At 36.0% G+C, this 26,793-nt stretch overlaps 2 protein-coding genes across 2 annotated transcripts in view; both read right to left on the reverse strand.

The window, feature by feature from the left end:
• Positions 1-1,613: 1,613 nt before the first annotated feature.
• dcma (decima) overlaps positions 1,614-26,793 on the reverse strand; it is an 85,389-nt gene continuing 60,209 nt past the window's right edge. The window contains exon 5 of the mRNA XM_025305578.1: positions 1,614-2,333. Coding sequence (XP_025161363.1) covers positions 2,176-2,333 — 158 coding nt within the window. The 3' untranslated portion in view covers positions 1,614-2,175. The remainder of the gene's footprint in view (positions 2,334-26,793) is intronic.
• Positions 23,679-24,842, reverse strand: LOC105180772 (uncharacterized). Its single transcript, XM_011137052.3, has 2 exons — positions 24,235-24,842; positions 23,679-23,882 (listed from the first exon to the last, which is right to left on the reverse strand). The coding sequence occupies exon 1, from the start codon at positions 24,771-24,773 to the stop codon at positions 24,237-24,239; it is 537 nt and encodes a 178-aa protein (XP_011135354.2). The 5' UTR covers positions 24,774-24,842; the 3' UTR covers positions 23,679-23,882; positions 24,235-24,236.

Consider the following 26,793-nt stretch of genomic DNA (forward strand, 5'->3'; position numbering starts at 1 on the left):
TTAACAAACGTTAATGAAAGATTCCTCGGCACATTCTTTTCCGCAAGTTTGTGGAAGATACAAAAGAAAAATATTTGACGAAAAATAAAAAGAGAAGAAAATAAAGAAGTACTGGATTTCGTATGTTAGAGACATAAAAAGTGCCAAAATTTCTTTTTTTGCTACTTGTGTTTATCCATTAGGCAATTAATATTCATCGCCGTTGTAGTACATTTTCTTAATAATTTCGGGATTATAATCTCGAAACTTTTGCTTTGATTGTCACCAGCTATGTTAAAAATTTGTTCTAAAGATATCCCTCTCTGTCACTCTCTTTCTTTCTTTCTTCTCAGCCTCCTCCCCCTCCCTCTCTCTTTTCTTTCTCATCGTGTCTTTCTCTCCAGTAAGTTTAGGCCTCGATTAGGCATCATGGTGTCTGCTGATTGTTGCCACATTCATTATTTACTATTCTTAGCGAGTGTAGAGATACCCCAGAACAGATATACAAAATAATAATTTGCTAGAGGTCTATATCTACAATATTACTGTTAAATGGTCATTTAGTATATTGTTAATAATACATATCTTATTGTGCACACTGAATTTAATCTGAAGTATAGATTAATGGAACAATATGTGATAATTACGTTAAAGTTTACATATTTAGTTTAATGATAACAAATCTTATAGTAAAAAGGAGCACAGAACATGAATGTTATAGCATCAGCAATATACACATACATACGCGCGTGTCTGGATTTAAGTGTTCAAGCGCTTGTGTGCAGGTAGAACTTAAACTAAACAGAAAAATCTTGTACCATTTTGTAATTATCGAGATATTAATGAGAAAACATTAGTCATTTAATACGCACGATGTAAAACAATTTAAAAAGACATTTGGATTTGATTCTTAATCTTCTAATAACAACAAAGGTGTACGGCTTTAAATCATGCATATAACGTTGAACTGTTACCCTACTTTTCATGGTCCAATTTCTGCCGTTGTTAGGAAACACTCAACAAGCTTAAGACATGTCTCTTTAAATTACCTATAGAGCTTATCTTACTGCAATGCGCATACTGATTTACTAATTTTCTTTCGTTAATATTTCAATATATTAATATTTACAAAATAATAAGGTATTTTCTTATTTGATTTAATGAGTCCTATATGCATAGGAACGTTTATCTAACACCTATGACCAGACATTTTATATATCCAATTTATCATTTATTAGATTGTTCGTCATATGTACATCTAAATTTATAATTTTTATAGTAATAATCATCCATTAGTCCATGCTTTTAAAACATATATAAAGTAAGCTTAGAAAATATAAAATTCAAGAGTATAGTTTATTCGCTGTAAAAATGGAACAAAGATTATATGAATGTGGAGTATGAAATGTAAATATGGAAACTCTTAAATTTCAGTATAATCGCATTTCGTTTATGACAAAGTATGAAATATATGGTGAGTTTAAAATTAGAAATACTGTTATTATTTACTTCTTGTTACAAGTAAACAATAGCTATATTAGTAATCAGATAATTTATCATGGAGTTCTTTGAAATTATATTGTTGTTTGTGTGAAACATTTTTAGTGTATTCTAGATATTTTTAAAGATTCTTAATAATCAATGAGATATCAAACTAAAGTATATAATATATAATAGCATGAGGGAACCTATTTCAGTAGCCTTTTTTAGTCAAAAGAGAAACTTCTACGTTAATGTCATATCTTCAATCATGTGTATATTCTTACAAATTCTTGTAACAAATAAAAAGTTTACAAAGAAAATGTTTCCGTATCCATATTTATATGATCTTTCTCCGTCTTTACTATTAATAGAAATTATACTCTCAATTGTAGATCCCTGCTAGCAAATGATTATTTAAGATTCTGGGCATTAGCAATATATTATGTGCATTCTCAAAGTACTTTCAGAAAAGAATTATCTTGAAATTTTTTTAGTGGCACTAAATTTTCGCAGCTGGCATTTGCTTTTTTTAAGTACTTCCTAAATTAAACAAATGTGCCCTTAACAATTGTCTTGTTCATGGTCAGAATCCAAATACAATTAATTTCTATTTTCATTTGAGAAATCTAGCATCAGAATTATTGTATTATTGTATCATTATTTACATATAAATAAAAATATCACTTTTAAGAACGAAGTAAAACGAATTATACGTTAAACGTAATTTGTGCTCGCGGCACAGCATAAAAACCTAAAACCATTGCGGAAATAGGATGATTGTCGTTCCGTATTGCTGTTCCATTGGTGCATTCTCCGTATCCCGTTGTTTCGATTGATTTTGTTCCCTGGGTTGTGAAGGGCCACGAGTTTCTCTGGGAAGAATTAAAGAAAATTTTATACAACTCCAATTGCCATTTTACTGCATATTACTATATATAGAGTATCCGGTAATTAGCTGCCAACCCGAAGTATAAAGATAGATTGGGTCAAGCTGAAAAGAAAAGTACAATTTTTCGAGAATCGCAATAATTATCGAGTTATTAATAACAGAAATCTGAGGAGTGGGCACGCGCCGACTAGACGATTGGAGAAACGTTGCAGCTGCTCAGGCCACAGCACGATCCAATTGATCCAATAACTGTTACTGGTGTGCGGCAAGAGGAACGCGCCGCTATTCGTTGTTTTAACTCACCACATTTACGTCGCGCCGCACGCCGCCAACAGTTGACTGGGCCGCACTATGACCCGAGAGGCTGCGATGCTTCTCCAATCATCCATCTCAACGTGCTCATTCGTCACATTTCTGTAATTAATAACTCGATAATTATCGTGAATCTCGCAAAACGGTATGGGACTTTTATATTTGTCTTAACCCGTTCTATGTCTCCACGAGCTCTGCAACATTAGTTATGAGATACCCTGTATAATTATATAGGGTGTCCGGTAATTAGCTGCCAATTCGAAGTATGAAGGTAGATTGGGTTAAGCTGAAAAAAAGTAAAATACAATTTTGCAAGAATTGCAATAATTATCGAGTTATTAATGACAGAAATCTGAAGAGTGGGAGCGCACCGACATAGATGATTGGAGAAGCGTTGCAGCCGCTCGGACCACAGCACGGCCCAGTTGCTCCATCAACTATTGCCGGTACGCGGCGAGGGGAAGGATAATGTGCTGCTATTGGTATTTTATCTCGCTGCACTTCTCGTCGCACGCCGCCAATAGTTGCTAGGTCGATTGGGCCGCGCTGTAACCCGAGAGGCTGCGACGTTTCTTCAATCGTCCGTCTCAACGCGCGCTCACTCGTCAGATTTCTGTAATTAATAACTCGATAATTATTGCGAATCTCGCAGAAACGATACGAGACTTTTATATTTGTCTTAACCCAATCTACCTTCACACCTCGGGTTGGCAGCTAATTACCGGGCACTGTGTATATACAGGTGGAAAACTGTTTATACAGTGAGGAAAAATACCGGAACACCTGAATAACTTTGAAGGATCAAGTTCTTAAGAAAAATATCCTGGATAAAAGTTACAGGGCTCAAAACGATGTATTTATTGATCTTATCAGTTTGACCTTGAGTGGCGTTACCAAGGTTAAGTCAAGGTCAACTTAATTTTTTTAAATAGAAACCCCAGGTTTATTTATTATATCATATTTTTCTATCAATGAATTTGAACAACTTCTGTCTAATATATATTTATCATTTGCCTAATATGTGTTTTAGATATTTAAGAAAAACCTACTAACTTCTGCAATATTTAACTTACGATATCTCGCTAACTATTTGTCGGAAGAAAAAGTGGTACTAAATTCTTTTACTGTACTGTACTATTGGTTTCAAAAATATATTGTTACAAGCCCCCTGACTTTTGTTAAGTCTGGGACTTTTTGCTCAAACTATATATAGGGTGTCCCAAAATTATAACACACCAATTCCATAGAGGCTTAGAGCTAAATAAGAGGAACGAAAAAGTCCTGTTCCATTTAGCGATATCTCTTATAGTTTTTTTAATAATAACCACATAAAGTTTGACGTTTGTCATGCCTATCGCAGCCTATAAACGCTCCGCGGCAGGCTGTGTGTCGAAGCTGCGCACTAACACGTCTCGTGCTGACCGTCGCGATGGCGTCTTGGTGCTTTAACGCCGTAGAGCGTCTATAGACTGCGAAAGGCGTGATTAACGCCAAACTTTATGCGGTTATTACTAAAAAATTATGTGAAATATCGCTAAATGGAAGACTTTTTCGTTCCTCTCACTTAGCTCTATGCCCCTATGGAGTTGGTGTATTACAATTTTAGGACACCATGTATATAGAAAGAAAAGATAATATATAATTCATACAGGGTCATCGAAAAGTATCGGACCCCCCTAATATCTTCAGTTAGAATGCATTTTGGAGAGAATGTCCAATAGCAAAGTTATATGGCTTCAAGTGGGGAGTAATATGATGACCTTGACTTTGACCTTGTTCTTCAAGGTCATTTCAAGGTCAACTTTTTTTTTTAATGGAACCCCCAACATTTTATTGCATATTCTTATAGCTTATCTCGAGAGATTTCCAAAACACTATAATAAAACATTTTTTCATTAAGTACTTTTTGAGTTATAAAGGTTTGAAGTTAACAATTTTTTGATACAAAATGTAAAATATCTTCTAAAATATTATTTAGTTTTCAGTAATCATAACCTTAATACTTTTGTGCGCGAAATAATGAGACCAATTAATTGGTTTAAAGAAAATACATTAATCGAAAAGTATCAGCTCCCCCTAATATTTTCAGTAAGAATGCATTTTGGAAAAATGTCTAATAGCAAAGTTGTACGGCTTCAAGCGGTTATGCTAGTAGGCTATGGCGGAAAACTGCCCGAAGGTGATCGCGAGAAGCTTCTCGAATGCGTGATGTCCGAAGGCGTTAGCGGGAATCTGCTCGAAAGCGTTGGCGGGGCCGATCTTTATTGTCTCACTCTCGCAGGCACCAATAGTAATACAAGCTCTTGAGTAAACAATGCGGATCACTGATTTGAATCTTTGATGCAGTACTGTCTTCTTCTTAGCGAGCAGCAGTCACTCGTGGACGAAAACGAACAGCCCCAAAAATTGTTTCTGTAACAAAAGAAGCCATTGAGCTTCAATTGATTGTCCCAAACATCTTCATTTTGTTTCCAATAGCCCAGAATATTTTCGTAAATATTATTAATTGATCAATTAGATTTTCAGTTGCTCAACGAGTTTTTTGCTAGTGCTGGTTGAAATAAACAAATCGATAGTTGGACCAACACTTAATAATTAGTATTTTTCTCTACTTAATTATTTAGATCAATTTCCTATCACTTACTTGATTAATTCTTCTTTGCTCTAATTAAGAATAACGGAGCTTTCTGAAAGAGATCGAATACCACTGTTAATGATGCAAGGATGGGGAGATCAACAAAGAGTACTATAATCTAAAGTACTATAATCTACAAAGAGTACTGTAATCTAAAAGTACTGTAATCCGTATTATTCAACGTTTCGAAGACATTGGTAGCGTTAAAAGCCACCCAAGATCTGGTAGACGTAAAACAGCAACAAATAATGATAAGGCATTAGATGTTTTATAGTCTTTCGTTGAAAGTCCCCACATTTCCATCAATCGCGTTGCACAAGAACACGAAATCGATCATGCATCTGTCAGTAAAATTCTGAAATTGAATAAATGGCATCCATACAAACTCCTTTTGGTCCAAGAGTTGTCCGAAGACGATTTTGATAGACGCATCGAATTTTGTGATCTTATGATGGAGATGATTGTCGACGATCCTCTATTACTTAATAATATTGTTTTCTCTGATGAGGCAACATTTGAACTGACTGGAAATGTAAATAGACACAATTGTAGATACTGGAGTGACGTTAATCCTCAGTGGAAAAGAGACAATCATACCCAATATCCAACAATCATACCCAATATCCACAAAAAGTTAACGTATGGGCTGGTATTCTTAATAGTAGACTAGTTGGCCCTTTCTTCACTGGAGGCAATTTGGCAGCACAAGTATACACAGTCCTGCTTCGCGAACAAATTGTTCCAGCTATTCGAGACATAGCTGGTGGAAATATGGATGAAATTTATTTCCAACAGGATGGAGCTCCACCTCATTATGATGTCATTGTCCGTCAATATTTGAATGAGGTCTTTCAGGACAGGTGGATAGGGCGAAGGGGTCATATTGAGTGGCCATCCCGGTCTCCGGACTTGACCTTACTTGATTTTTTTTTGTGGGATTACTTGAAAAGTAAAGTTTATGTCACCAAGCTTCAAGATTTAGATGATTTAAAAAGGAGAATAACTCGAGAGATAGAACTAATACCGCCGGGAACGTTCCGGAATGCGGTTTCAGCTGTTTATAACAGATTGGCACACTGCCAGGCTGTTGAAGGGCAACAATTTGAACATTTGTTGTGAATTGTTTGGTACAATTGAATATTTTGCCCAAGCTGACCAATTGGAATGAAATTCGCCTTAACTGGTCAGAATCACACACCACTCTTGCCTTAACTGGCCGGAATCACACATCACTCTTGCCTTAACTGGTCGGAATCACACACCACTCTTACCTTAACAGGTCGGAATCACACACCACTCTTGCCTTAACTGGTCGGAATCACACACCACTCTTGCCTTAACTGGCCGGAATCACACACCACTTAACAAATTGTTAACTTAAAACCTTTATAACTCAAAAAGTACTTAATGAAGAAATATTTCATTATAGTGTTTGGGAAAGCTCTCGAGATAAGCTATAAGAATATGTAATAAAATGTTGGGAGTTCCATTAAAAAAAATAAGGTTGACCTTAAAATTACCTTGAAAGACATGGTCAAGGTCAATGTCAAGGTCATCATCTTACTCCCCGCTTGAAACCATATAACTGTGCCATTGGACATTTTCTCCAAAATGCATTCTAACTGAAGATATTATGGTGGTCCGACACTTTTTGATGACCCTGTATAATAAAATTTAATGAATGAGGTGAAATGAGGTGAAGTATGCAAGTAAAATTTTTTCTTTTCTTCCATTCTTTTCCGTTCTCACTCAAATATTTAAAAATAGCTAGCCAACATGTCTCGAGTCTTACGAAGAAACGCAAGGTGGGAAAAAAAAATTATATATCAGCTTTCCTTTTATTTAAATTATGTTATTAGGGGTATGCAAAAGTTTCCATCGTTCACATATAGATAGTATTGTGAATTATTTATATGGAAATTGCGACGTATTTTTATTAGATTATATTAGTATTGGTCAATCTACATAGAAACTGATGTATAATAAGTCATATTCATTGAAACATTTTTAATTCGTATGAAGATGGAAGTCAATAAGACATATAATCATTGTATGTTTTTTCATATTTCATTAGCGCAAAGCAATAGCTGCGCAAAACAATAACTAATTATTCATGTTGTGAGTGGTTTTGGCGCATTAAAAGTAGTGATTTTAATTTGAAAGACAAGGAGCCGGACGATCACAAGAGATGAAGTCGGATAACTTGGAAGCGTTATTGCAAGAAGATTCGACTCAATCGAGTGTAAAACTTACGAAAAGATTATATGTTAATCAAAGTACTATAATTTGACGCTTGCATAAAATGGGGAAAATTTTGAAATGAAGAAAGGTTCCTCGTGGATTATCCGAGAACGCTATTACGCAGCTGAGTCATCATTTGCCTTTCACTTGTATTCAATAGGTATGAATAGGTAATATTCAATAGGTATGAACACAAGTTTTTTTTGTATCGAATTGTGACCGGAGACGAAAAATAGATTTATTATGACCCATTCTCAATCGCAAAAAATCGTAAATTCCGGAGAACTTTCCAGGTCACAGCCAAAATGAAATATTCTTAGTCATTCTGTCTATCTGATGGGACATGCAAGGAAATGCTATTATAAGTTGTTAACACCATCTCAGATTATCACCGCGGAATTATACAGTCGACAATTGAGGCATTTGAATGAGCAATTGATCGAGAAAGAGCGATATTTTGCGAGCAAAATAAAATGATTCTTCTACACGACAATGCCAGCCCCCATGTTGCATTGACGACTCGAGAAAGTTTAATAACATAAGTTTTTACATGTAAGATTTATAAAACTTACCTTTTTAAACAAAAAGGTAAGAAAAGTACAAGCGCAACAACGTATTGTGTTATTTTTAGAAATTTCCAGTTCAAATTATTTTTTAAGGTATACAGGGTGTTTGATAGCTAATCATGCAGACGAAAGTTGGAGATAGATTGGGTGTAGCCGAGAAGAAAAGTCATGTACCATAATGTCAAATTGCCAATAGTTTCCGAGTTATTAATTAAAATATGTGAGCCAACGAGCGCGTAGAAAGCGGAGGGCGGCCGCAGTAAGCACGTAGACATTTGATACAGGCACCTCTGTGAAGTTGGCCCCACCTTTTCAAAATTTGAAAAAAAAGAGCAGAGTTCTGATTGCCCCCCAAAGAGTTCTAGAGTTCTCTATTAATAAAAAAAAGAGTTCCGTTGATTAAAGTGGTCAAAACACGAAATAAAGTTATGGGGGCGCCAACTTCACAATTGCGTAAACTTCAAAAGGTCATAACTTTTTACCTTAAACTTTAGCGCTTTGATGCTTAAATAAAATCGATGGAACTCTTCGGGGAGCTACCAGAACTCTCAAGAAATTGGACGATTTCCGAAAAAAATTTTTCTCTTAGAAAATTCGGCATCTGCGATACTTTGATGAGCTAGAACTTTTTCATTTCTGCTTGAATCGATTTGAGTCATAAGGAAAACCGATAGAACTCTTCGGGGGCTACCAGAACTTTCAAGAAATTGACCGATTTCCGAAAAAAATTTTTCTCCTAGTTGGACCAAGAAAATTCTGCATCTGTGATACTTTGATGAGCTAGAACTTTTTCATTTCTGCTCGAATCGATTCGAGCAGAAATGAAAAAGTTCTAGCTCATCAAAGTATCACAGATGCAGAATTTTCTTGGTCCAACTAGGAGAAAAATTTTTTTCGGAAATCGGTCAATTTCTTGAAAGTTCTGGTAGCCCCCGAAGAGTTCTATCGGTTTTCCTTATGACTCAAATCGATTCAAGCAGAAATGAAAAAGTTCTAGCTCATCAAAGTATCGCAGGAGCCGAATTTTCTAAGAGAAAAATTTTTTTCGGAAATCGTTCAATTTCTTGAGAGTTCTTCGATGGTAGCCCTTCGATGAGTTCCATCGATTTTCTTGAAGCATCAAAGCGCTAAAATTTAAGATAAAAAAGTTATGACCTTTTGAAGTTTACGCAATTGTGAAGTTGGCCCCCCCATAACTTTATTTCGTGTTTCGAGCACTTTAATCAACGGAACTCTTTTTTTATTAATAGAGAACTCTAGAACTCTTTGGGGGGCAATCAGAACTCTGCTCTTTTTTTTCAAATTTTGAAAAGGTGGGGCCAACTTCACAGAGGTGATACAGGCGGAGTCAGTGAGTGTCGATTGGCAAGCGCGCGCGGCGAGGGGCAACGTAAGCAACAAGAGGCGATCGCGCGCGACGAGGAGCGAGTGAGCTTTTTCTTTATAGCTTTTTCCTTATAGCTCGCTCGCTCCTCGTCGTTCGCTCTCGCTCGCTCTTCGTCGTGCTCGCTCGCCTCTTGTCGCTTGCGCTCGCTCGCTCCTCGTCGTTCGCGCTCACTCGCTCCTCGTCGTGCGCGCTCGTCTCTTGTCGTTTACGTTGCCTCTCGCCGCGCGCGCTCGCCTGTCGCCACTCAATGACTCCGCCTGTATCAAATGTCTACGTGCTTACTGCGGTCATGGTACACCCAATCTATCTCCAACTTTCGTCTGCATGATCAGCTATCAAACACCCTGTACCATATATACGATTATTGTACGTATATTTAATATTTTTAGAAATCTCAAATTCAAATTATTTCCTGTTTTTAAGATATATATTATGTACATAACATAAGTTTTTACAAGTAAACTTATCAAATTATTTTTCTTTTAAGATATATATGTACATAAGTTTTTAATACAAGTAAAAATTATATCGTATTATAAAAATTTTACATATTTATTGATAGTGTCCAATATTTAAAAAAGATATCTTTTTAAAGATATCTTTTTTAAATATTGGACTCTTATTATTATTCAAGAAAAACCTAACTACAGAAAATGTCCATAACATAAAGTTTTACAAGTAAAATTTATCATTATTTATTAGGACATTGAGTTATATGATTATTTTACTTGTTATTATAACACATTAATTATCATAACAATGCAATAAAAATATTTAATACAAAAATCTTGACGCGGCTGCACCAGAAACTATATCGAAGATGTATGTATATAAAAGTCAAATTAGATATTATTGACACTTCGTCAATTATATTAACAATAACATCTTTGAATAAAAAAATATCAAAATATGTAGAATATATATATAGAATATAGAATATATGTACATTCGATATGTATACTCTAAAGTGAAGGTTTATAATTTATTATAACCAAAAACGAACGATTGCGATGTATGCAAGCTATTATATATTTTACACTCATATGGAATTTCATGTTCAAATAAAACTATTCAATACCGCGTTATAAATATAATATATGTTGATAGATTCAAGTTAATTTCAACGAATATATTATTAATGTTCAATATATCTGAATATTATTTTGACATACCTATTTTAAGAGTATTTTACATTAGATGTGTTTGTAAAGAAATGGTTTATAGTTTACTATTTTATGAGTTTCAGACATTTTAATATTAGAGAAATGTTTCACCGACAAATGAATAATTACTCTATATAAACTTAAATAAAACATTGCACCGTATATGTATAGAGAGAATTTACAAGTACATTTTATTATAATAAAAATGCTGTCATGTATGTATTAAACAAGTTTTAGTCCGATATAGTTTTTGGTACAGCCGCGCCAAGATATTTTGTATTAAATATTTTTTTATTGCATTGTTATAATAATTAATTTGTTATAATAACATGTAAAATAACCACATAACTCAATGTTCTAATAAATAATGATAAATTTTACTTGTAAAAATTTATGTTATAAACATTTTTTATAGATAGGTTTTTCTTAAATAATAATAACCTTTAACCTTTAAAATAACGTTTAAAAAGATATCTTTTTTAAATATTGGACACTATTAATAAACGTATTAAATTTTTATAACACGATATAATTTTTACTTGTAAAAACTTATATTATGTACACATACCATATATATCATACTTTAAAAAAATAATTTGAATTTGAAATTTCGAAAAATAACGCAATACGTGTTGCACTTGTACTTGGCGCCTGTTTTTATCCTTTTGTTTAAAAAGGTAAGTTTTATATAAGTTTTACTTATTAAAACTTATGTTATATACACATATAGGGTTTGGCAAAAGTCTGGAAACACTCCAATATCTCTTAAAAAATGAATTTTAGAAAAAAATGTTTCAGACAAAAATTGTAAGGTTTACAAAGGCGCATTCAACGGTAATATCCGCTTGACCTTGAGTGGCGTTGCCAAAATCAGGTTAAGGTCAACCTGATATTTGTAAATGGAATTCCTCACGTTTTATTACATATTCTTGTAGCTTACCTCGAGAGCTTTCCAAAACACTATAACAAAGTTTCATTTCGTTAAATACTTTCCGAGTTATGAGGCACGGAGTTTGTAGTACCGCTGACATTAACATTACCCAAGATGTACCGCGTGGAGGTTGCACGGTCGGATTTATATCTCATGTGTGCGTGCGTGTGTGTATGCGTGCGTAAAAAAGTGAGTAAGTGAGCAATTGAATGGGTATGCGTCTACAAATATAAATGTTCGAATTGTTGACATTCTTCAATTTGACACTGCAGTCGATCATGAAAGCTCCTACTATCATTTTCCAATGTTTCGGAGGTAATTAATGCCACTTCAGTGGTAATTCGATGTCGCAAATCATCCAAATTTTAAAATTTTGTGTGTAAATGCGATCTTTTAAATAACCCCAAAAGAAAAAATCCAAGGGATTCATATCAGGTGATCGGTGTGGCCACTCGATTGGTCCCTTCCTTCCTAACCATCTTTTAGGAAAAATGTCGTTTAAAAACTGTTGTACCTGCAATGCAAAATGTGGAGGAGCACCATACTGCTGAAACCAAACTGTATCAAAATTTAAACTGAAAATATTGCGAATAGCAGAAACAATATCGTCTCGATATTTAAAAGATCGCGTTAACAAAACAAAACCTCAAAATTTGGATGATTTGCGACACCGAATTACTACTGAAGTGGCATTAGTTACCTCCGAAACATTGGAAAATGTTAGTGGGAGCTTTCATGATCGACTGCTTCAGTGTCAAATTGAAGAAGATCAACAATTCGAACATTTATATTTGTAGACGCATACTCATTCAATTGCTCACTCACTCACTTTTTTACACACGCACGCACACACGCATGCACACACGCATGCACACACACACGCACACACGCACGCACACACGAGATGTAAATCTGATCGTGCAACCTCTACGCGGTATATCTTGGGTAATGCTAATGTCGGCGGTAACTGCAACATTCGTGTCTCATAACTCGGAAAGTATTTAACGAAAAAAAACTTTGTTATAGTGTTTTGAAAAACTCTCGAGGTAAGCTACAAGAATATGTAATTGAAAGTGGGGATTCCATTTACAAATATCAAGTTGACCTTGATCTGACCTTGGCAACGGCACCCAAGATCAAGCGGATATTACCGTTGAATGCGTCTTTATAAATCTTACTCCTTTTGTTTGAAACGTTTTTCTCTAAAATTCATTTTTTAAGAGATATTTGAGTGTTTCCAGAGTTTTGCTACATCCTGTATATACCTAAAAAAAATAATTTGAATTTGAAATTTCTAAAAATAACACAATACGTGTTGCGCTTGTACTTGGCGCCTTTTTTTTTACCTTTTTGTTTAAAAAGGTAAGTTTTATAAATGTTACATGTAAAAACTTATGTTACGTACATTTTTTGTCGTTAGGTTTTTCTTGAATAATAATAACCTTTAAAAAGATATTTTTTTTAAATATTAGATACTATTAATAAGTTGATTTTTCGATGGCCCATCATATCATCTGCTCAGCATCAGCTGACCGGCCATCAAATGCGGCACAACATACCGTGCTTAACAATATTCTCACCTTATTATCTTTAGACATTCCCTCCCTTCTTCCTTCTGTCTTCCTCCCCCCCTCTCTTTTTTACCCCCCTCTCTCTCTCTCACTTAATTATCTCCCTCTTCCGCTCCCTCTCCTTCTCCTCCCTCCCCCTCCCCCCTCTCCCTCTCTCTCTCGCACATTTCCTCCTATACTGTATTCTAGCATATTTCTCACTTACTCGCTCATATTCGCTACTGTCTGCTTCTTCAGCGCTCTCGTAGCGCCTCTGGTGTCAGAAAAGCAAGATACACGCATATCCCCACTCCTGTGCGTCCGATGTTTCTTTCTTACTAAATCGAAATTTTCTGTGATTCGAACTTTATCTTAAAATACCTTCACTTAGAAACAACGTACACAAAAAGCACAAGAACACTTTTCTTCCTATTTTTTAAGGCCGAATCGGCTGGGACTTAAAAAACCTCGATCGGTTCAGCCATTGCTGAGGTATGAATATCTCAGCTCGTTTGAACTTGCAGTTTCACGTAATATAGGCACGGTGTGCTCCTTGATGGAATTACTATGGCAAGTTCTACCACACACGGCATATTCTCTAGATATCGTTTCATCGGATTTTCACTTATTTCATTCTATGCAGCATAGTTTCTTTGGTACACGATTTCGAATATTGAGGAAGTACAACAATTCATCGATAACTTCATTCATTCTAAGAACAAAGCGAGGTATTCATCTTTTGCCTGAAAGATGGCAAAAAGTAGCAGATAATGCCGGAAAATATTTTGATTAAAAATACTATATCATTGATAATAATATTAATAAAAAATTTTGCCTTAGAAATGATGGAAACTTTTGCATATCCCTAATACGTAAAAGAACGACTTAAGGAACGAGCCTCATGTAACTCGTTAAAAACAAGATGTTTTTTGGAAATCTTTTTTTGAAAAAGCAATTCAATAGATTTTTTCGAAACTTTTAGAGTATTTTATTAAATATTTAGAAAAGTAGAAGTTTTTGTTGCAAATTAATTATTATATTAGGAATTATAGATATTTTGTCGCGATCTTGACGTCGGAGTCGCCTATCAACGTGCAATATAGCGCTTGTTGTATTCGTCTGAAACAGGATAAAAAAAGTTTCGTTTTAGTTTTTATAAGATTACACTATAAATAAATCATATTATACAAAAAGGTACAAAAGATTTAAACCTACTTTAATTAAGATTTAAAATTACCTTGTATATTTTCCGTCGCCAATATAATTGCCGTATTTTATTTTAAACTTCTCTTTAGATCCTGCAAACATCTTTTAACCTATTTCTATTTTCCTACAGAACTGGAATTATTTGTGAGGCATTTTTATACTTTTCGTACTTTTGGAAATATTCTTCAATATATTTGCATATATACATTTCCGCATACAAGCTTAATAATAATTTTCTTTTATATTTGTAAGTCTATTACCTTGCTGCTACAGGGTTTTTCAATTGGTACGGGTCGATGTTGGCAGCCTGTGGCGGCCATGTTGTTTTGGCGGCGTCTGTCTAACCTGTTGTTTATTAGTCACTGTTTATTCAGTCACTGATGCCAAATCACCATGACAAGTTACATGATTGAGCAGCACGTCCAAATGATAAAACTTTATTATCAAAATGAGTGTTCGTTAGTGCAAACGTTGCGCGTGTTGTGCCCATTTTACGGCAGACGCGGTGGCCCTTCAAAGTCGACTCTCCAACGTTTGGTGGCCAAATTCGAGACGACCGGTTCGGTAAACGATCAGCCAACACCCGTACGTCAAAGGAACGCCAAATCGGCCGAGAACATCGCCGCTGTAAGTGAAAGTGTGCAGGAGAACCCGAGGCAGTCAATTCCTCGCCGTGCACAAGAACTCGGCCTTTCGCAGACTTCAACTTGGCGAATTTTGCGTCAGGACTTGGGCCTGCACCCGTACAAGATCCAACTGGCTCAGGAGCTCAAAGTTAATGACCATAGACAACGCCGTTTGTTTGCTGACTGGGCTTCGGAGCATTTGGAAGAGGACCCCAATTTTGGCCGAAAAATCATCTTTAGCGACGAGACGCATTTTTGAATGGCTATATTAACAAGCATAATTGCCGTATATGGCACGACGCCAACCCACACGAGGTTCAACAGGTAGCAATGCATCCACAAAAAGTTACTGTTTGGTGCGGATTTTGGGCCGGCGGCGTCATTGGTCCATACTTTTTCGGAAACGATGTTGGTGAGGCTATCACCGTCAATGGCGAGCGCTACAGAACGATGATAACCAATTTCTTTTGGCCCAAATTGAACGATATGGACGTGGACGACATGTGGTTTCAGCAGGACAGCGCTACGTGCCACACAGCGGACGCCACGATGGACATTCTGCATGAACGATTTGAGGGTATGGTTATCTCTCGCAGAGGTGACGTGATTTGGCCACCAAGATCGTGCGATTTGACCCCGCTAGACTTTTTCTTGTGGGGTTTTCTGAAGTCGCAGGTCTATGCCAATAAGCCGCAATCGACCGATGCCCTTAAAGTCAACATAACCCAGGCCATCGCTCAAATTCAGCCAGATCGGCAGAATCATTGAAAATTGGACCACTCGGATCCGTGCCACCGTGAGAAGCCGCGGCGGACATTTGAACGATGTTATATTCCACACATAATGGCATATATGGGCCTTTCAAATAAAAAAAGAATTCCGTTAATACCTCACACATAGCTTGTTTTATTCCATTGCAACATTGACCCGCCCTTATTGAAAAATCCTTTAGATGGGTGCCATATTCCCATTAGTGCGCTAATTAAAAACCCAAATAGCTATATTAATAGAAAGGGATTTCATTCTATTTTATTACAAGCTACATTTAAATTCGACATTTAAATTCGACAGAGATCTTTTATTTTTAGCGTATTCTTCTTTTTCTTCTTGAAGTGCTTTTTTGTATAAAACGTTAATCACTACACTCACCGCGGTATGAATAGGTATAGTAAAATTATGTACATTTTTGTGCCTTTGCCGGTATTGAAGACCGGCATAGCGGTCTTCGACGTGAAAATCACCGTTCTTGAAGCGTTGAAATCACTCACGACACGTTCTTTCACTAATAACGGCCTCACCATACGTATTTGAGAGTATTCGATGAGCCTCAGCCGCAGATTTCTTCATATTGAAGCAGAAAATTAAAACCTCCCGCAAATGACGAGAATTTGGCTCATAAACTGATATTTTCAATCGAGAATAACTTTATCATGCAAACACAAATCGACTAATGTTTCTATGGGGTTATGTTGACAGATGCCCAAGTTTATTGCATGACGTCTATGATCTATTTATTTCGATCACTACTTACCGCTAAAGCCATCTATAGGAAAACGGCGGAAGCAAAGTTGTACACCTAATAATATAGAAAGAAAGATTTCTAGAATTAAAACATTCGCGTTTTATAACCAAGAATAAAGAAATTATTATACTAGGTGCGCAATTAAGTTTCCGGATTTTTTTAACCAAAAAAAATAGAAAATTTCAAGAGAAATACAAAAAATGGTTTATTCAAAGTATCGTCCCTCGCTAACTACACATTTTTGCCATCTCTCTGGCAATACATGAATACCGCGACGATAAAACGACGCGTCTTTGGACCGAAATCATTCATCCAACCAATTTTGCACTTCTTCGAAATTGGCCAAGTGTTGCTCAGCCAAGCCATTCGCCATCGATCGGAACAAGTGACAATCGGAAGGGGCCAGGTCTGACAAATACGGCGGGTGCGGTAGCAGATCCCATTTCAGCGTCTTGATGGTGTCCTGGACGATGGAAGTGCGATGGCACGGAGCGTTGTCGTGCTGCAATATTACTCGTTCGTGTCTCGTGTCCCATTTTGGCCGATTTCGAGCAATGCATGGTTCAAATTGATCAGTTGTTGTCGCTAGCGATGCCCATTGACAGTTTCGCCCGGTTTCAGCAGCTCATAGTACACGATTCCTTTCTGGTCTCACCAAACGCAGAGCATTGTCTTCTTTCCGAAGCGATTTGGCCGTGCCGTCGATGTTGATGCTTCACCAGGTGAAAGCCACGATTTTTTGCGTTTGGGATTCTCGAATTATATCCACTTCTCATCGCCAGTAACAATTCGATGCAGGAAACTCTTTCTTTCATGCCGCAAAAGCAAAATTTCGGAAGTGGCTCTTCGATTTTCCATCTGTCTCTCAGTCAACTCATGCGGCACCCATTTTCCTTCTTTTTGAATTTTTCCCATAGCATGTAAATGTTTGGAAATATCTTGGCGAGTCATGTTTAATGCCTCCGCAAGTTGATCATATGTTTGCGTATCATCTTCATCCAATAACGCTTGCAGATCGGCGTCCTCAATTGTTTTTGATCTTCCGGAGCGCTCCTTGTCCTCAGTGTCGAAATCGCCACTTCTGAAGCGTTTAAACCAATCTTCACAGGTAGTTTTCGATGGTGCATGTTCGCCGTAGGCCTCCTCAAGCAAACGACGTGCTTCAGCTGCATTTTTTTTTCAAGTTAAAGCAGAAAAGCAAAGCTTCTCGCAAATGCTGTTTATTTAGCACAAAACTCGACATCGTTCTTAGAAAAAATATTTTTGCGTTGCGATATGTGTTAGTATTACGACTGGTTATTGTTAACAGATGTCCAAGCTATAAAAAAACACAATTTTAGACATGTATATCGACTACATGTGTCGTTAGCGTCATCCATGTGTGAAACCCGGAAACTTAGTTGCGCACCTAGTATTATACAAAGAATTTATTTTTAAAAGTCATATTTATTGACATTATAAAAAGTATCTATTGACTAAATCTTAAAAAATGTAAAAAATAAAACAAAAACTAAAAAGTAATTTAAAAAATTGATAAATCAAATAATAAATAAAAAAATTAAATAAACAGAATGATAAACATAATAAAAAAATGAAAACTAAAATTAAGATTTAAACAAAAACATTTAGCGTGCCCTTCGTATATATAAATATTTAATTTTTAATAATTATATGCCTATATATTATAATGTTCATATTATAATATCATAATATATTATAATAATATTATAATATGTTATAATAAATTATATTAATAATTATATGCCTATATATTATAATGAAATATATTAACTTTTAGAAACATTAACTGCTACTGTAAAAGTATAAAACGTTTTAACAATTACTGGAAGATTGAAATATACAATTTATTAAAACTTTTGTTCTGATGCATCCTGAGCACGCTAAGTGTTTTTATCTAAATTTTAATTTTAGTTTTAATTTTTTTATTATGTTTATTATGTTTATTATTCTATTTGTTTCATTTTTATTATTTATTATTTGATTATTTATCAATTTTTTTTAATTATTTTTTATTCTTGATTTTATTTTTTACATTTTTTAAGTTTTAGGCAATAGATACTTTTTGCAATGTCAATAAATATGACTTTTTAAGAATAAATTCTTTGTATAATATAATAATTTCTTTATTCTTGATTATAAAACGCGAATGTTTTAATTCTAGGAAGCTTTTTATTCTATATTAGTTTTGTTTTTGCTATATCGTTTGTTATGTTTTATACAACATACTTTTGCATTATTAATTGGCGCAATATTTTGATTTCATTATATTTTTGTAAGATATTAAAATGTTACATTTTTTGTACCAACATATTAACGATTTTTCCTCAACATTCTTTTTCATGCAAGGAAACAGTTTTTGGCAAGTTAAAATATATAACCATATTCTATTATAAAAGCCATCTAAAAACCATATTCTAAAACCATAATCTAAAAGACTCATGCCCGAAGACTATTTATATAGCGGATTAAATGAAGGGATGGATTAAATACCGCGTGCTGCCTGCATGACATGCAGCTATAAAATCTGCCATAGTCCTTTTAATATTAGGTGTAGTAAAAAGAAATCCATTATTTTTGCATGAAATTGAAGGCTTTAATTACCATAGTTAGAATGATCCGATTTAGGTCAAATATGCGCCGTTTTGTTCGATAACTTGTTGCCATTTTGAAGGTAATTTCATTATGCCTCTCTCATAGAAGCCCTCGTCCCTATTGGCAAAAAATTGAGACAGTCGATTTTCACAAGCCTCTCTTGAAGCGAATTTTTCACCAGCAAAATTGTTCGCCATGGACAGGCACAGATGGTAATCACTTGGTGCCAGGTCCGGACTATAAGGTGGATGCATAAAAACCTCCCAACCAAGCTCCCGGAGCTTCTGGCGAGTCACTATCGATGTGTGTGGCCTGACGTTGTCCTGATGGAACACAATTCCTCTTCTATTGGCCAAAGCTAGCCGCTTCTGGGCGATTGCTTCCTTCAGACGGTCCAATTGTTGACAGTACAGTTCCGAGTTAAGAGTTTTGCCGTAGGGGAGCAGCTTATAGTAGATAATTCCCTGCCAATCCCACCAAACACACAGCAAAACCTTCCTGGCCGTCAATCCTGGCTTGGCCACCGTTTCCGCCGGCTCACCGCGATTCGACCACGATCGTTTTCGCTTGACGTTGTCGTAAGTGATCCACTTTTCATCACCAGTGACCAACCGCTTCAGAAATGGGTAGATTTTGTTGCGATTCAGCAGCGATTCGCAGATGGAAATTCGGTCCATGAGGTTTTTTTGCGTTAACTCGTGTGGCACCCATACATCGAGCTTCTTTTTGTATCCAGCCTTATTCAAATGGTTCCAAACGGTTTTTTGTGCAATCTTTAGCTCTTGGGCAATCGAAACAGTGCTTACATGACGGTCGGATTCGACAATGTCCATGATTTTATCGATATTTTCGACAATTGGCCTTCCAGTGCGTGGTGCATCTTTGACATCGAAATTACCGGAACGGAATCGACGAAACCAAAATTGCGCGTGATTGGCTGTTACAGTATCAGGACCATAAACACTATTCACATTTTCAGCCGCCTAGCTTGCGTTTTCGCCTTTATTGAAGAAAAACTGTAAACTATAGCGTATTTTCTCTTTGCTAGTGTCCATCTTTGACGCGCGCTCAAACAAAACTGAGTCAACTAATCACAAAACTGTCAGAAAAGTTTTTTTAGTACGAAATCTCATCTTTCTAACGCCATCCAGTGGAACCCGATCGGACTTATACAACGCGAGATACAGATAATTAAAGCCATCTATTAGAAAAATAATGGATTTCTTTTTACTACACCTGATATTTCAAATTTCGATTTATAACTTCTGAGACATATTTTTCAAGTGTGTTACTATTACTTTATGTAAAAAAATCGATTTTTTCGGTCTGTTACACGAGAATCTTCCCTTAATTCTTTTAACGTAATGATCGCTGTAAATTACAATACTATCATAGTTTTCTTGAATAATACGAATCACGTCAGAAATATGAAATTCCATGAAAGATTGAAAGGATAATCTTACGAGACTTGACGAAGTTCAAGAAAGATGACGACATGCACATTCAATTTAAACAGTAAATATAAAATATTTGCAGTTAAAATAAGTAGTTATATATTATTGATTTTGACTATAAAAAGCTAGTGAAATTAATTATGATTATTTCGAGTAATTCCATTTCACTATAAAATTCAATAGATTGTAAATTAGCGACAAAATTTATGAGGTATCGAAACATCTATGTGGATATAAACTTCAAATAAAATTCCAAGATACTAACGAGCTCAAACAAGCAACGATCTTGTTTAGTTTCACATTACAAAAATTTAGATTAATATGTTTTAACAAAAAATATCACGTTAGTTGGCAGTAAATTAATTTGATATGGCTGTATTATGAAACGAATGAACTAAAGGCTAGGAAAGACATGCAGATATGACGATAATTCCGCCTTGACATCACGTTTTTGTCTCGGCAAAACTATTTGCCAAACTTTTCTGGTTTCCTAAGCAGCGGGATTTATATTATATATTTTGCAAATATATGAGATTTGCAAATTCGCCAAGTGCGCGCGTTGTCCCGAATGATTCCGCTGCCGTTAAGTTGGGACACATAATTTCGCGTCTCTTTATTACGTTTATTTCTCTTCCTTTTCTTCAAGCGACGAACAAAAACGAATTTTACTCGACTCGACCTTGACCTATATTATGTTTCGTGTCAAACGCGCTGCTTTTCCTCTCGATAATCAAGCCATGTCCGCATGGACTCGTTGCGTCATTTGACGTCGCCTTGCGCCATGTGTCATGCGTCGAAAGCTGGAGCACGGCTCCGACCTTGTTCCCGAACCCGACTGATGATTACTAATTTAACTGCTAATACGTTTGAAAATGGGCCACCGTTCTGCGCGCATTAATATCAATTAAAATTTAATATTAAATGGAAAACATTGCACGACGAAGTTAAGAGAAATGACTTCGTCTACATTTAGTTACGACACTTGATGAAATACGATTTCTCATATCGGACACGGAACATTTTTTTATATTACGAAATATGCGATTTCTTTTGTCGGTCATAGGTAGATTCGCAATTGAAAAGCGGATGAAAACATTCATTGACTTTAATTGCATAAACCATGGATTGTATCGCGCAGGCGTCTCTCTCTCTCTCTCTCTCTTTCTCTTTCTCTCTCTCTCTCTCTCTCTCTCTCTCTCTCTCTCTCTCTCTCTCTCTCTCTCTCTCTCTCTCTCTCTCTCTCTCTCTATCTGTTTATGTATCTATCTATCTATCTATCTCTGTCTCTCCCATTTTCTCTTTCTCTGTTTTTGCCCTCTGGTATTTGCAACTTTCACTTCTCATGCTTTTTTTTACAAACGTGTAGATATGCGGATTTTGCACACTGCATTATCCTTGACCTATTCTATAGAATCTAAGGTCAACCAGTGTTTCGCATGTCTATTATCTACAGCGCGCATGACTACAATGTTTGTTACACGTATTAATGATACACTCACAATGAAAAAACGTACAAATGTATCTTTTCATCTTGCATACTACATCGATCGAACTTAATTCAATTCGATTTTGTTTCAATATTTTAGTCGATTTTCGTCTTACTTTTCTTGTTATTATTATCCTTCTGTTCAAACCAGCGAAAAAACAAAATTTTTTATTTTTATGTATATAACAATCCTAAAGTAAAAACAGAGTTGCGAAATAACGAGTTATTTGTAACGTTGTTACCGTTATAGCTATTTTCTTTTTGGTAATTGTAACGAGGAGTAACGTAGTTATATTTTTTCAGTAACAATTAATTCGTTACTCTAATCGTTACTTTTTTTAATAATTTTAGTAATTTCAAAGGTATTTGTTAGTTTCATACGTCTATACATAAGTCAGAAGCAGTAAACAAAATGACCAATCATAGTCAAGCATTCTCAACTTGGCAAATTTCAATCATGATTGATTATCACCTATGATTGTTCAATTTGGTTACACCTTATACAGTCTGTAAAGTAAGAGCGTGTACGGGTTAATGTGTAGAAAAATTTATTTTTAATGAGTTTTAAGTACATGGATTTGTTGTACTCCATAAGAAGAAAAATGCTATACCATTAATAATGAGTCCAGTCACCACCGGCATTGATAATTGCCTGGCATCTTTGAAGCATACTTTCCACTAAGTTGACTGCGTATTCGTTCGGTAAAGACCTCCAAATGAGACGAATTTGTCGTGTCAGCTGCTTCAAAGTGCACACTCTTTTTCTTCGAAGCTTGTACTTGAGATATGCTCACACATTTTCAATGGGATTTGCATCTGGCGACTGCGATGGCCAATCAAGTGTGACGATGCCAGACTGCTCTTTCCACTCGGTGCAAAGCTTGCTCCGGTGTTTTGGGTCGTTGTCTTCCTGTAAGATCCAGTCCTCGTTTTTTTTTTATGGAGCATCATTCAGCAGTCGGCAACAAACACTTCTCATAAATTTTAAGCATTAAGGTCGGGTTCCGCTTAAACAAATTCACAATTTTTTTTTCCATATTCGGCGTCACTTTGCCTATCGAGCTACGTTCTGACAAATCATCGACATTTTTTATCTTCTTATATTGCTGAACTCACTTAGCGATGAACGATTTTGACTTTCCCATGTATTTAGCAGCCACTGCATATGACATTTTTGGTCCTTTGAGGTGGGAACAAAGGAACACAGCTTCGTAGCGCGATGCGTATTATGGCGGTTAACGTGTTTCTCAGGTTAGAGTTCGACGTCAATTGAATCTTTTGTGACAAAGCATTCACGACAAAGATTTCATCTATCGGCTCACAAAAAAACTAGGATGATATTTGAAGCCAACTGCCATTTATGCCGTGCACGCTCTTACTTTACAGACTGTATGTCCCAGCTTTATGGTTCTTAGAGATGGATCATGAATATTTCCCTCCAGCATAAACTTATGAAAAATGAAAATTTCATTGATGAATTTAATAAAGTTCAATGAAATATTTTACTTCTCATAAGTTCACGATTAGAGAAAAAAATATGATTGACTCCCTAGGCTATCGGAAACAATACTCTAAAGATAGAGTAGCATTCAATTAAGGGGTAAAACCACTCTAGAGGCAGAAAAAAGACCTAAATTTGACAATTTATTTTGGGAGTATGACAAACGGAATAGAATTTCTTTTCAGAGGGTTTATTTTACACATATTGAAGTACGAAAAAAATTTTTTTAAATTTTTTTTGTCATTTTTATACAAAATGGCGGTGACAGAGCCCGTCGTCGAAAACAGCTTTTTTGAAAACACCGCCACGGGAGGACGGATTTCTCGGCATGTATGAGTCCTGGAACAAAAATTCAAAAAAATTTATAATCTATATACAATTGGCTTTGGAAGTACGTAGGGGTTTTTTCTTTAATCAATTTTTGTGGAAGTGGTGCACTTTTTAAGAAATGAATCGATTTTTCGCCCTAAAAATGAGCATTAAATTGTTTATAAAAAAAAGAGTTTACATTCAATCAAAAAACGGCTACGTACTTCCAAAGAGAATATTGTTGTGAAGCTACTGTAAAAATTTCAAATCGATCCATGCAATAGTTTCCGAGAAATCCGTCCTCCCAGTTTGAAAAAAGTGGTTTCGAGAAAAACGCGTTTAAAGTTTTATGAACACTTTAATCCTTGAAATTTTTGTTTACCTCTAATCTGCGATGCCTGCACCATACATTTGGCCATCCAGGTCGATGTTCGCCTCTTCCTCTTCTTTCCTAGATGCTTTTAAGGATATTCGGGCCTTTTTTGCGGCATCGCTAAGCGACCTCTCGGAAAAGTCGATGCGGCGCTCGTCGGTTTCCACGCAGAAGTTATAACAGTTCGGCCCAATTGTCATACCCAAATTCTGCATGAGCATCATGATAGTTGATAGGCCGTCATTATATATGCCTACACTAATATAAACTGCCGTGTTAAGAATATGTTTGCCGCTGGAAGTCGATTTCGGTGCCATTGACCAGACTGTGGCGTTGAAGCTCTCGTTGCTATTTTGCGTAAAGCCGCCGTTGCAACGAGAAAGCAGTTCGTCACGGCTTAATTCGTTCTCCATAAATTGGAGAAATCGCTTCGTAAACTTCTTGAGATAGAGATGGTTTATGCGTATGGTCTGATCCAGTAGCCTGTGCCTTCTGCCATGAGCACTATGAATTTTCTTCGCGCGGGCATTTGTCGTGTTTCGGTTCATCGTCAGTCGACAATTTGTGGTCTAGCGTCGCGTAGATTTTATTACGCATTTTTTCAACAGAATGATGATTTCGATGTATTGCTAGACCATAATAAATTGACAACTCGTCAATTAATTTGCCCGTTAGCTTGCCTTTTCCTCCAAGGCCTTTTGTCTTTTTTTTAAATTGCGAAGGCGAGTACCCATTCGCTTTTGCACGTGATCGATGCATTCTTTCTTCTTAATTGTAAAATTTCCATAGGGCTGTGAATCTAAGATGGCTTTAAACGTTTTTGAATCTCCGTCTCCTACGTAATTTTCATATTTCAATTCATGCAAAAATTTTGAGCGCTGGAACATTTCGATGACGGCGTCGACTTCTATCTTTCCCGCGGATCCCTTGTGGTTCGCTTGGCATTTATCTTCGTGAGTTTCGGCCCATTCCTTGTACTCGTCGTTGTATCTGATTTTTTCTTCCAATATTCACAACTCTTACAATATTTGGATTTTACTAAAACATCGACCACTTTGCCAGTAAACCATCCAATAAGCGATACGAATCCGAAAAGTGACGAAAAGCCGCGTTTTCTCCACGAACCAGATCACCAGATACAGTAATGCCACTTGTGTTCGTCACTTTTTCGTCACTTTTTTCCTTCTCTTCTCGAGCTACATTTTTTATACTAAGCTGACAAACGGCCTCTGCTCCAACAGCTATCTTTTGAACAATCTGGTCATAAAATGATTGGAAAATTGGCCGCGGGAGATCCATGAACGCACAAAATTTTATTATACCATTCAATCCTACGCCCAGCAGCCGCATAGCAAGAATAATTTTTCGATTAATTTCGTATCCTTTTTCAATAAATGGAGAACTAGGAATATAAATCTTGTCGCATTTTTGACATGAAATTACAATTTTGAACCCCAATCCGCGCTTTCCAGATTCGGTGAATGTCACAACAGATTTGCATTTTTTGCACATCACAGCTTGCGATATAACGAAGAACACTGCTAGAAAGTTCAAAATTCGGTAACCAAAACCTTCGTCTACTTCAAAATCGTCAGGATCGATTGCTGATAATTTTTTAGCCGATGTGCCAACATTCTCGACGTTAGGCTTCTCCATTTCGTACCGGTTCAACGGTTGCCGCTTTGAAATTTTCGGTCTTTTCAAATTGCTGCATTTCCCCTTTTCGGCCTTTTTTTCATTGTACACTGGCGTTTCATCACTCATATTATTTTTGTTATTCACTTCAACACAACGAAATATATAATATACATGTATATAAAACAAAGAAATGAACGGGAAAAGCAAAACAAAGTGTGTGCACGGCGTGGCTTGTCAGCTGTACTGAGTCACACATACACGTTTGTTATAACATTAGTATAATAATTTTGTTTGTTATAATATTAGTAGGGGTAGTATAGTATAATAAGTTTGTTTGTTATAATATTAGTATGGGGACTTAGATCCTCGATACGGCACTGATGGCCCGGCTGTAGCGAATCTTTCTTGATCGACGCTATTTATCGGGGAAAACAAGCGAGGAGGTCAGACAGAGCACGTCGAGCCGTCGTGATAATAACAGTTTTTGATCGAGAATCCTTTTGTGCCAAAGCAACGATCTGTAACGGCCCCGCTGTGACCGATCTTTGTAAGCTAATATTTTAAATATAGAATAAATATCATTATTATATCACATTAGCGTATCCTGGTGACCTCTCGAGGAACCCTAAGAACCGTTTGCTTTGTAAGTAACATGTTAACTTATTATTTCGAAAGGTAAAAGTAGTGCAAAAGCGATGAATCACAGCGCGCCGCGTAAGTGCTCAGCGTGCGCTCTGAGGCGCTGCGGCAAAATTGATAATTGAACTTTTTAACATTTGTTTTCCACTATAAATCAAATGGCATATTGTTTTTATGACCCTAAAGTATCGTTTAAGCAAAAAAAAAAATTTCGATTTTTTGAAAATCCTAGAGTGGTTTTACCCCTTAACTAATCATGATAAAAAAATCTTAGTCTTTTTGAATTAGTAC

Source organism: Harpegnathos saltator, unplaced genomic scaffold, assembly GCF_003227715.2.
Source record: "Harpegnathos saltator strain DR-91 unplaced genomic scaffold, Hsal_v8.6 scaffold700, whole genome shotgun sequence".
Lineage (NCBI taxonomy): Eukaryota > Metazoa > Arthropoda > Insecta > Hymenoptera > Formicidae > Harpegnathos > Harpegnathos saltator.

Excerpts from the sequence above, each read along its gene's own strand:
- LOC105180772 (XM_011137052.3), bottom strand. The coding sequence starts at position 24,773 with ATGAACCGAAACACGACAAATGCCCGCGCGAAGAAAATTCATAGTGCT.